At 45.1% G+C, this 11,723-nt stretch overlaps 1 protein-coding gene across 1 annotated transcript; it reads right to left on the reverse strand.

Moving 5' to 3' along the window:
- Positions 1-3,060: 3,060 nt before the first annotated feature.
- On the reverse strand, positions 3,061-9,344 carry LOC104519333 (T-cell surface glycoprotein CD8 alpha chain). Its single transcript, XM_010165795.1, has 6 exons — positions 9,299-9,344; positions 8,352-8,720; positions 7,716-7,805; positions 7,089-7,196; positions 5,486-5,516; positions 3,061-3,115 (listed from the first exon to the last, which is right to left on the reverse strand). Exons 1-6 carry the CDS (start codon positions 9,342-9,344, stop codon positions 3,061-3,063), a joined length of 699 nt encoding a protein of 232 aa, XP_010164097.1.
- Between the last annotated feature and the right edge of the window lie 2,379 nt (positions 9,345-11,723).

Consider the following 11,723-nt stretch of genomic DNA (forward strand, 5'->3'; position numbering starts at 1 on the left):
CTAAGAAAAAAAAACCAAACCAATAAACCAAAACCCAAACATAGACTGGTTCCAGTTCTGCTCTACATTCATCTGTGGTGTCAGGAGGGCTTTGGCTGATCGATCTCACTGCAGGACGGGGGTCTCAGTGCAGCACTGCACAGTGGAGCATTGCTCTGAGCAATGCCAGGAGTTAGTGATACCCAAATATGCATATTCTGCATTGCTTAGGGTGTTCCTTTGCTGTTTATCCTGCATTTGGATTCCATGTGGTTTCTGTAGTGAGGAATTTGTTGTACATGTGTTCATCTTACTGAAGTGCTTTTTGATTTTAAATACCTGTATCCTGATTTTCCACTACAGGGTTGACCTCTCTAGGCTCTTATAGCAATAAATATTTAACCTGTGGATCGTGAAATAATAATTTCATTTGAAAGAGTAGTATAGCTTACAAGGAGAAAAAATACAGAAAAATGCTTCTGCTAGGTTTTCTGTTCCATGTTTAACACTCTACGTTTAATTTAAGTGTGTGTCATATGCAACACTCAACTACTGTGCTAAGGAAAATGCATTTTTCAAGGAAATGCTTCCCCTGCATAATATGTGGCCTTTTGTGGGGAAACAACAGATGCATGCAGTCAGATCACTTCACCCTCTTTCTGCAAAACCATTTAAAAAAGGTGGAGTGCAAGGGAAAGGTCACTGTGGAGGTGGGGAGACAATCTAAGTTGTTGGAAGAGCATTTAGATTTGGGGGATAGTGCTTGGGTCAGGAGGAACATTGCCTGACAGCCTGGGTTACAGGAACATGGCATTATATAGGCCAAAACTCAAGTATAATGTGAAAACCCAGGATAAAATAATTGAGAACAATGAGGAAACAGCTGTAAAGATGCTGCCAGGGAGGTAGTGATGTTCCTAACTCTTGCAGTTTGTTTTGACTGTTAATTCCTTTATGAATTAAAACTTTATAAGTGAAAACTTTTAGCTCAAACTAAGTCAACAAGAGACTCCAGGATGAGCTGATAATAAAATTGATGCTCATAAGAGAGAGAGAAAAGGTATGAGCTTTTATTTGCATGGTTAGAGCTGACTGTAGGATGAGTGGATGTCAGTTTAGGTAACTGTAATGTATTAAAATATGTGGGACATGGTTTAGCTGGGGGCTTGTCAGTGTGGGGTTAATGATTGGACTTGATGATCTTAAAGGGCTTTTCCAGTCGAGGCAATTCTGGGATTCTGTGAAAATGGGGCTAAAGGTTGGACCTGGTCTGCCTAGAAACAGGTTGGTGAGTAGATCTGCTTCATGTCGTTGTAAAAATGCAGCTGCACGTTGGCGATGAGGCTGACTGCGATGGAGCAGACCCTGGCACTGCCGGTGCGGTGAGAGCCTCGCTTCTCCCCAGCCTAGCACCTGGGCTTTGAGTGAGGTCACCCCGAATAGCTCCGTGATTCTTAATGTCTTTGAATTCATAGGACTTTCAGTGTTAAGGCTTTTTTTGTCTCTCATATATATGTGTAGATGTATAGTTGTGTCATTCAGTATGTGCCTGCTCTTGTTTAGGGACACTTATTTAGTCCCTAATTAATTTCTTAAATTAAGTATTACAAAGAACTAAGTTTGGAAGAACTTTGTTATTCTCTGAATTCTCTCGTTCCCAGCTTGTTTGCAGAGGAGGAGACTAGCAAAGGGTTTCTCTCATTCTTTTTTTCCCAGGTTTTTATCAGCCCCTTGGCAAGAACACCCGAGCACTTGTAGAGTCTTTATCTCATCCACCTTCGCAGCACCTCCCTGGGACGGAGGAGTGTTACGGGGGCCCTTCTTGCAAGTCTCTGGGAAAATACTTCTAGATCATTTTAGGCAGTGGAAAGCTGGAAGCTGAACTCTGCCATCTTAAAGCTCAAGCTGATATGTACATCATTACCTTTTCCCTTACCTAAGACTTCCTCAAACCCTCATTTATTATCTTCACGAAGGATTTTAGCTTTTCTGAGGTTAGGAACTAGAGAAAGAAATAAATGTCATGAGTCTGACTAGAAACATTGTTTTATTTGTTTCTCAGTCCTCCATTTGCAAGTGTAGTACGGAAATATTTACATCAAATACAGATCTGTGAAAACCAGAACTTGTTGTAGTCAATCAACATGTCCCAGGCTGGTGTGCTAAAACTCCTGCTTAACCAAAGCAAGTGACAAAGACTTTTTTTTGTTCCCTAACCACTCAACCATTTCTTCCAGAAAGAAAGAAAATCCCTCCTTCCTCGCTCAGGCAAAACTCCTGCTAAAAAAAATGCTGAAATTGGTGGAAGTGGGGCTAGCAGCTGAGCAAGGATACCAAGAGGGAAACAGTGAACCTTACCCCCCAGGGATGTAAAAACCTAAAAAGTACGTCCCTTTAATCCATATTTCCCTTCTCAGTGCAACCTTCTGTTAGATCAGATGAAACAGTAAAGCTCCTAGGAGATAGGTGACACCATGAAAAGGAGGTGTGTTAAAGGAGGGCTTTTATTAGTCGTTTTGCAGCAAATTCAAATTTTGGCTGCATTTTAGAAAGAATTATTACCAGGGATGTAAAAACCTAAAAAGTACGTCCCTTTAATCCATATTTCCCTTCTCAGTGCAACCTTCTGTTAGATCAGATGAAACAGTAAAGCTCCTAGGAGATAGGTGACACCATGAAAAGGAGGTGTGTTAAAGGAGGGCTTTTATTAGTCGTTTTGCAGCAAATTCAAATTTTGGCTGCATTTTAGAAAGAATTATTACACAGCCTTGGGCAAAGATCTGGCTAATGTCCTGATTTCCCATCAGTTTGTCACTGGTGCATGTCAGCATCAGGACTGACCTGTTTCTGTTGCCTGAACCGCAGAGCTCCATTGCTGGGAACAGAGGTGGTGATTGGCCTTAGGAATTAATTTGAAAACCTCAGGTTGTGGAAGGAGCTGTGCTCTCCCTGTGTCTCTGCTCCATCTTGTCTTGTGAAGTTTGTCCAAGTCAAGTGCATGAGAAGTAGCATTATAGATAATGTAGGTGATGGGCTTATGCAGTGACAGCTCCCAGAAGATGATCCAGAAGGTGCAGGTGCTTATACCTGTTGGCTTGGCTTGCTAGGTTTTGTGTTTGGCTTCCCATTTGCAGGTCTAGAGAGAGAAAAGGTTTTGATTTACTTTGATGTGAAAGGAGCAAGAAGGCAATTAATGAATGGCTGCTGATCAGCTCCTTTAACCTTGGTTTGAGGCCAGGGACCTCCAAGAGCAGGCTGCAAAGTGTTTCTAAATCCTCTTTGTGCTAGTGAAGGATCTGCCAACATTTGCACTAGTGCCAGCCAGTAGCAGGACTTTAAGATACCCTGCTAATCAATTTTTACACTAATTTAAAAAAAATATATATATTTTTTAATTTTTCTCTGACTCCTGCACGCTCCTGTCCTCTCATCAAGCCTTTCTCCACTCTCAGAAATGTTGCGAGCTGAAATGGAAAGAAAAGCTCAGAGTTTTTCTGGAGTTGGGAAAGCTGTTCCCAGTTTATAAGGATTTTTTCTTGTTGTTGCAAACCAGTTTCCTGCAGAGGAATTTAAAAGGAGGCTTTCTAGACAACCAGCGTGCTCCCAGAATGATAGTTACTGGTCTCCAGCAACTGATAGTTTTATGCTGATTTAATGAGTTGGAGATTTGGCACCCGTTTTCACTGAAGATTAATTTGTGGTGGAAAATAAATCCTTCAGCTGCCAGCAAGAATCCCAGGCCAGGTCCTGAGGCACTATTTAATTGAGTGAATTGCACTATTAACTTCCAAAGAGCGTAATTTCAATAAGCGGGAACCGCTCAGAGCAGCTGGAATTTCCTCTCTAAATAAAAGCTTAAATATGTTACAATTGCTTTGACCAGAGCTCTGTCATGTTAGTGCTGCCAAGGGAAAGCTGTCCCTGAGGAGATGATTTCCTGAGGCACTTGTAACCCAACTGCTTCATCGGTGCAAAACTGAAGAGTTCTGCAGAACATCTTTGCACAGGACTGGCAACAGGAATTAAGATAAGTGAAGAATTCAAGCATCGACCTAAACAAGGCTGCAAGAAGAGCTCTTGGTTATCACTTAGCCCCTGGAAAGCCAGGCGAGGATCAGAAGAGTGCTGTAGATAATAAATATCTATCATAACAAGGACAGGCTGTTCCCTTTTACAGACAGGTAAAAGAAAAGGCAGGTCTGTGTCTGCAGCTGCGTTCTGATAGATTGAAAGAGTGCACCCGAAGGGCAGGAGGCATTGCCACACAGTGCTCTTCCCTTAAACACTTACTATTTTTCTGGCAATGATTTCTGATGCATTCTGCCTTTAAAAATAAAAAATAACAGTAGGGATCTGGTTTTTGTTAATGTAGGGGGAGGGAGGTTCTTTCTGAGTGATCATATTAATTTGGACAACTTAAAAACTCTTAACTCTTTTACTAACTTAAAAATGATTAACTCTTTTACTATGAAACCCATGCGTGTGTAACAAGGAATATGAATTTGTCTGATTTCAAAGATGCTTGATTTGCAAAGAAAAAGGCTCCAGAGATGTGACAATACTTTCTTGCAACCCAGCTTTTCCAAGCGCTAGCCCAGCACTGGCCTGGCTGGAGCAGTAGGGGGGATATTTTGGTGCTAGGGTGCTCTCTTGCCACGAGCACTCTCGGCACAAGGTTTGCAAACTGCAGAAGTGGGTTTCTGCAGAGCAGGTAAGGTGAAGAAACCGGCTGCAGGGAGGTCGATTTGTAGAAGCAAAATGCATGTTAGTTGCTGGCAAAAGGATTTCTTCTTCCAAATTTGGCAAATTTATAGAATCACAGAATGGTTTGGGTCAGAAGGGACCTTAAAGCTCATCCAGTTCCAACCCCCCTGCCATCAGCAGGGACACCTTCCACTGGACCAGGTTGCTCAAAGGAAAGCCTGACCTTGGACACTTCCAGGGAGGAGCAGCCACAGCTTCTCTGGGCAACCTGGGACAGTGTCTCACCACCCTCACACCAAAGAATTTCTTCCTCGGATGTCATCTCAATCTCCCCTCTTCCAGTTTAAAGCCATCACCTGTTCTATCACTCCCTGCCCTTGTCCAAAGTCCCTCCCCAGCCTTCCTGGAGCCCCTTCAGATACTGGAAGGCCGCTAGAAGGTCTCCCCTGGGCTCAAGTTAGTAGTAGTGCATTGGGAGCGCTCGAATGTGATGTTAGTTGTGAGTATCGGGTGATGCACAAAGTGTTTAGGCTGCCACAAACACCTCCTGTCTTTGTTTAGAACCTACTGTGGTGTCAGTGCTCAGCCATTTGAATTACTTAAAATTAAAAAAAAAACCCCAAACAAACACAGGAGAAGAGAATCTCGTCTCTCTTTCTTGCCCTTAATTCATTACACAGTCCCCTCCCATCCACCATATAGCGGATGAAGAGTTTTTAGGTCGCTTTTTGGCACCTGACTGCTTTATCACTTTGTGCTGCCAAGTTTAAGAGAAAAACGTCAACACCTGTCGCTTACTAACCTTTTACATCTGCATCTTCGTCTTCTGGTTTCTAAAATACAAAAGAAAATGTTTTAGTTCAAAGATACCGAGTCACAGCTCAACCTTGCTGCCATTCCCCAGCAGCTTGCTGTCTTTAAGACTAACAATGGATAAGCCAAGCTTATTTTTAAGGAAAGCCATACAAGCAAGCAGTGCTGCAGCTCACATTCCCTGACAGTCCACACCAATATTTTCATTAATTAAGTTTTCACGTGAGTAACAGTAACAGGGTCAGCCTGGCAACACTGACAGTGAATTATTATTATTTTTTTTCCATTTCCAGCAACTTCAACATGTTGCTGAAAATCCCTTGGCAGCAATTAATTTCTACAAGAGGTGAGTGGCAATGATGCAACCAAGTCAAAGGATACCTTTCCCCATTTTAGCATCTATGTCATTATTTTGCGAGTTATTTGGCAAAATATAATGTCCAGCCATTAATTTTAGCACAAGGTAAAAATCTGTCCTTGAGGGCTCGTGCTGCCTGCTGCAGAAATTAATTGCAGCTAAGGGCTTTTCACCAATCATTTACATCAGCATTAAAAAGCAGAACTAGATCATTGAGTGGTGTTTGTAGGTTAACGATGTTGCAGGTCACCGGAGGATCCCAGTGCATGTGGAGAGCTCCTGGTGACTTCAGAGGGAATTTGGATCAACTCTGGGTGCTCTTGCTGCACCATCAGCTATTTCCCTTGAGAAGAATGATTTATGGCTGTGGCTCATCAGTGGTTTTTTCATGTATTCCTTCCTATTGCTGCAGATCATGGTGATTAGTATTTTTAAGGGCTGAAGGATGCTGAAAAATTGTTTGTTTTTTTATTTTTTTAACTAGGTCAGCTGAGAAATTCATCTCATATCAGCTCCAGGCTGTGGGATCAGTGAGGATCTAGTGAGGTTAATTCAGCAGCCAAACACTTTGGTGTTCCAGGCAAACGAGCTGAGCCAGTTATATGAAATGGGTGTAACTTCTGGGGGTATCGGGGCACTCCCCAAAGGCAAGTTAAACTAATTTCAGTGAGTGTTAAATTGATTTAAATACATTTACACTCACTGCTTGCTCAGGGTAATTTAAAGACGTTTCAAACATGAAATGTCACCAAAGAACTCTTGCCCACCCAGAGGTTTGGCGTTACTGCTTTAACCATAGCAGTCTCTAAACCTGTGTAATTAAGTTGCTTGTTTGGTTACAGCTCAAGCTGCTTAATGGGAGTCTCGGCATTTGAATTTGCAAGCCCCCCCTTTTTTTTTTACTCCCAATACACCAATTCAAAGATGGTGGAACCAGTACAGTTGGATAGAGTAAGCTTCCTCCATTTAGTTTTCTCTATTTATAATCTGTTTTTCTTCTTCATAGTGTAGAAATTTAGAATTATTTTTCAGGCTAAGCCTGCTACTGAGGAAAATATGGACACTGGGTTGGTTTTGGGTTTTTTTTAACAGTTGATCCTTCTCTTGTGTTTAATGTCCCCTGGTTATCTGATGTCTTTGCAAAGGGGGTAGCTGGCAGATCCATTCCCCTGAAGGACAGGGCTGTGGTTTGGAGCTAGAGGAATATCTACGGGGGGTTACGGGTGAGTCTTACGTTGACACAGCATGATGGTGATGGCCAGGGCAATGATGAGCAGGAGGCAGGCGCCTGCCAAGGGAACCCAGATGAAGATGTCACAGAAGAAATTATTCTTGCTGGTCTCTGCAGAAATAGAGAAGATGCTCATGGCTGATGTTATAGACAGCTCTAGTGGAACCAGGGGACCTGCCTGGCATTCAGCAAGGCTGGTGGTGAAGCAGAGGGCTTCCCTTGGCCTGCAGAGGTGGGCACCATGGATGTCCACAAGCACAGCCTGGGTTTCATGCCCAGTGGTGAGCATTCATTAGTTCTGCTGTTCTCAGCATTTTCCTGGGCACCAAAAGTTTCCTTGTGTCCCCTGCTGAGGCTAAAACCAGCACCAGCCCCCAAGGCTCTGCTGTCCCTCCACCTCTTCCTGATGTACCCAGTCATGAGACATCCTCATGCTTTTTAAAACATCCTTAGCCTTTCCTATGTGGGATGAAATGGGGTTTAACCCTCTCAGCTGCATGTACCCGGTTATCCAGCCCAAAGCTCTAAGGAATTTCCCTTTCCCTCATCCCAAAATGCCTGCTGTATCCCCCTTGGTGTCAGCAGACCAGAGCCCAGTTCTTCCCCTCTCTCTCCCTGCAGATAGGTTACCTTGATCTGAGGTCATCAGGCAAGAGTCCTTTTTGGTGGTACCACCATGGGTGGTGGGTGTTGGTGTGGTGGGTGCCGCTGTGGTGGTGACTGTAAGTGAAAATGGATGAATATGCATATAGGGAAATAGAGTAAAATAGTGTTCTCCTGCCCTCCTGTTCTCCCACCCTACCAGGGCATGGCTCCTGTGGCCAGTGTAGGGCTCGGGTTCAGGGAGACTTCATAGAGCCCATTTTGGATGGTGACTCCCCCAAGGATGGTCTCCCAAAACCCACTAAGGAGCTGCAGGCTCCTTATCTCTTGGTTTCTGCCACCACCCTCAAAAAGTTTGAGTAATGTGAGGTGAGGAAGGAGGAGGTGGTGGTCTTTGTTATGAATGGGATGGAGAAGTGGGATGGGGAGGTGGTGCTGGATCTGCCCCATCATCTTTGCCTTTGGGCTGGAGTGATACCACATAAAGAGACAGCAAGCAGGGAGCTTCTGGCAGGAGGACCAGTGTGTTGGTCATAAAATGCCTTGGACAAGCAAGCAGGGAAGTGGGGTTTGTGGGAGAGGTGACTGATTAAAAAAGGCATGGGCAGGAGGTGCTGGGCATTTTGGCAGAGCTAAGCGAGGTTGGGTGGAGGTTTTGCTGACCTGGGAAGAAGACAGGCTGGCCAGGGCTGAAGTACAGCATTTGGTTGCTGTTCATGAGGCAGAAATAGTTCCCCTCATCCTGTGATGTGAAAGAATTCACTACCAGCCAGTAGGACCTTCTGTCTTTCCCTGCCTTGAAGCGTGTGGATGTCTTCTCGTTCCCCTTGAAGGTGGGCCGGGATAGGGAATTGATGAAGACGATGAAGTGCAGGGTCCCATCTTTGCTCTGATGGACCCAGAATACACCGCTGTCCTCCTTGTTGGTCAGACACTCCAGCTCCAGCCGCTGTCCCACCCGGGGGTGTGTGGTGCTCCTGTCACGAAACTGGACCTTCATTGTGTGGCTTTGGCCATGGATCCCAGCACAGCCTGTGGGAGAGAAATCCTTGCAGGAACTGCTCGGGAAGAGCACATCCCCTCCGGGCAAACCTCAGACCCTGTCCATGGAGTGCGAGGTCAAATGCAAAGGGGGGACCATGCTGTCTGGATGACTTGAAGGTTTTATTGGAGTTCTTGCTGGGATCATGTGTGGAGGGTGCTCAGCCAGCAGCCGCCCAGGCTTTAAAGATGGGTGCTGCCTTTCAGAAAAGCCTTTCAGCTGCCTTATCGGGGATGTTGCCCTTTCCCGGTTTACCTGAAGTGACTCCCTAAAAACACCGACTGCTAAACCTCCTTTTTTCCACTTCCCCCTCCCCTCCAGAACCACTTCTCTGACCAGGCTCCCTTCCCGGTGCGCGTGATGCTGCAGCCACCGCCCTGGCTGCCCTACACTGGCTGAGGTGATGCCGCCTTTACCTCCACAATCAATGAGCAAACCTCAAGGTCAACCTTCTTGCTTTGCTTTTTATTTTCCCTTTAACTATTTAGCCCTATTTCTTGAATTCACTGGAAGGAGTTTCCTTCTCCCTCCCGGTGAAGGTGATGCACGACCCCATGTCCATACTCACAGAGCCCCAGAGCGAGGAGAGGGAGCAGTGCAGGAGACCTGGCCATCTTCTCCTAGGGATGATTGTCCTTGGGGACAGTGTGGCGGAGCAGAGATGATCTTTCTCGCTTGACTTGGGAGGCTGCGTTGCTCTTCGGAGAGGATGTGATGTCACCAGGACCCTCTTTGGTAAAAAGACTGTGTTCAGCACCCGTGGCAAAATGAAGGGGAAAAAAACAAGATTTCTGAAGTAATTAAGTTCTAATCCAGAATTTGGGCTCATTTATCTTTATTAATTCTTAATGGTGCCTCAAGGATTTGGCCTCAACGACTTCTGTGGAGATTCAGAGGGTGGATGCTCGTGCCTGGGGTGGGATCAGCCATGGCAGTCTGCTGTCTCCCAGCCATCAGGGAGTTCACAGCAGCTCCAGCCCTGCAGAAGTCATGGATAAGCCCCGTCATTTGGCTGCAGACCCCAGGTTGCGTTTCTTGGCAGGGATTCCACCACCTTCTCTTGCATGTGCTCAAGGGGTTTCATGCTGATGGCAGAGCACGCTGGATTTCATTACCCAGCAGGCAAGACAGGGGTGTTTCATGGTGTACATTCACGTATATTTTATATCTTCGAGCGCTTACATCGCTGACACGCAGCTGAGTTCTTCAGGTGCTCGGTTGTTCTCTTTATAATTCTTCTTATCAATTGCTCTGCAAAAGCTGCTTTGTGCAAGGCAGGTGGTCTGTGATCTGAAACCCCCTCAGAAAGCCCCGTGCCCCAGGGGTATGCTTTTTTTTTTTTTTTCTTAACATCTTGTGGTTTTCTTCTGTAACCACAGGGGCTTCCGCCCTGTCAAAAAAACCCTTTCATGCTTCAACAGAGAGGGCCCTTGCTGCTGGCTCCAGGTGACCACTTGCACATGGGTATGGGTGATGCTTCCTGGAGCTCTGCACAGACAATAGCAACAGTTTCACCAGACTGTGAGGTGGTGGGCTGGTGTATTATTTATTTCTTTGTTTGACAATTCTTGACTTTCCTGTTGATTATTTTTCTGTGTGAGGTGTTTTTCTATTACTCCTTTGCAAAGAAACCCTCCTTTTCCTGGGCATGTCAAGAAGCAGGTGCTGGTGACTTTGATGCTGTTGCTATTGTGGCTGCTACTTAGAGATGAGTTATGGAAAATGGTTTAGGAACTGGGTTTGTTGCATTGGGCATCAAAGCTTGTTGGTAAGTGAGGAAAGCTGTTGTTAGGCCTGCTGAGGTATGTGAAATTCATATTTTCATGAGGCTGCGATACTTGTGATGTCTGCCTGAAAAAGGGCAGATTTTGGCAAAAGGAAAATAGTTTTCATCAGTTAAATAACATTACAAGCATCTGTATCTCAAATTCCCATCAAGCAAATGTGAATATCAGACTTGAGCTAAATGTCACCTCTTTGCACTCCAGCCATCTCCAGATGAGACATCAAGTCATGCTACTTATGTGGGCTCCTGATTTCAGTGGGCAGTTTATTCTCCTTATCTAAAGTAGAATTCATTCTCTCTTTATAATGGGATAAGCTGCTTTTGGGAAGCACCTGTCTTCATGGACTGATAGAGGATCAGAGACAAGGAACTGGAAATACAAGCCTGCTTTGTAGATGACCACAGTTGAGTCTCACGTTTTCTGAGATGCTGAAGTGAGCTGGTTGCTGCCATCCTTTGGGATTGTTGTGTGAGTGCCTGTCCGCTTCCATCGCTATCACAACTCAGTGTCAGAAAATGAAATTTCAAAAGCATTTTAAAAAAAACCACAACCCTCTTGAGACCAAAGCAGGAAAATTCCTGGTTCCCATTTTTCAGTATGGTTCAAATGGAAGAGAACATGCTGGCAGATGAGGATGGATGCAGTGTTTGTCAGGACTAGGTTCTCACTGTTGTAGAGCCTGGATGCTTATCTACAGCATGTAGTGATGGATGTGCTGGGAGAACCTATACAATTAGAGTATCATCCAGGAAGGAATATTGACTTTCTTAGTAGGGGCATCTTACTTCTGTCTTGTCTCTGATTAATGGTAAATTTTATTATGGATCTATCATGGGTACCAAACTGAAGCCCAGAGATTCTTCTCCTGGGTGTAGAGGTGTCCTTGGTCCTCATGGCTCACAGATTGAGCTGGTGTATTGGGTCTGACTGGGATGGAGTTAATTGTTCCCATAGCAGCCCTCAGAGTGCTGTGGTTTGTATTAGTAGCTAGAAAGGTGTTGATAACACACCAGTGGTTTGGTTACTGTTGAGCAGTGCTGCACAGCATCAGGGATGTCTTTCCAACATTCCCCCCCACCCAGTAGGCCGGTGGTGGGGAAGATCTTGGGTGGGGACACAGCCAGGACAGCTGACCCACACTGACCAAAGGGATGTTCCATACCATATGATGTCTGCTCAGAAATAAAAGCAAGGGGAACGGAGGGG

This window comes from Antrostomus carolinensis, unplaced genomic scaffold (genome assembly GCF_000700745.2).
Source record: "Antrostomus carolinensis isolate BGI_N321 unplaced genomic scaffold, ASM70074v2 scaffold4694, whole genome shotgun sequence".
In the NCBI taxonomy this organism is placed as follows: Eukaryota; Metazoa; Chordata; class Aves; order Caprimulgiformes; family Caprimulgidae; genus Antrostomus; species Antrostomus carolinensis.

Excerpts from the sequence above, each read along its gene's own strand:
- LOC104519333 (XM_010165795.1), bottom strand. The coding sequence starts at position 9,344 with ATGGCCAGGTCTCCTGCACTGCTCCCTCTCCTCGCTCTGGGGCTCT. Across the intron at positions 8,721-9,298 it reads TCTCCTCGCTCTGGGGCTCT|GCTGTGCTGGGATCCATGGC; the intron begins GTGAGTATGGAC and ends TCTCTCCCACAG. Across the intron at positions 7,806-8,351 it reads CCAGCCTGTCTTCTTCCCAG|TCACCACCACAGCGGCACCC; the intron begins GTCAGCAAAACC and ends TTTCACTTACAG.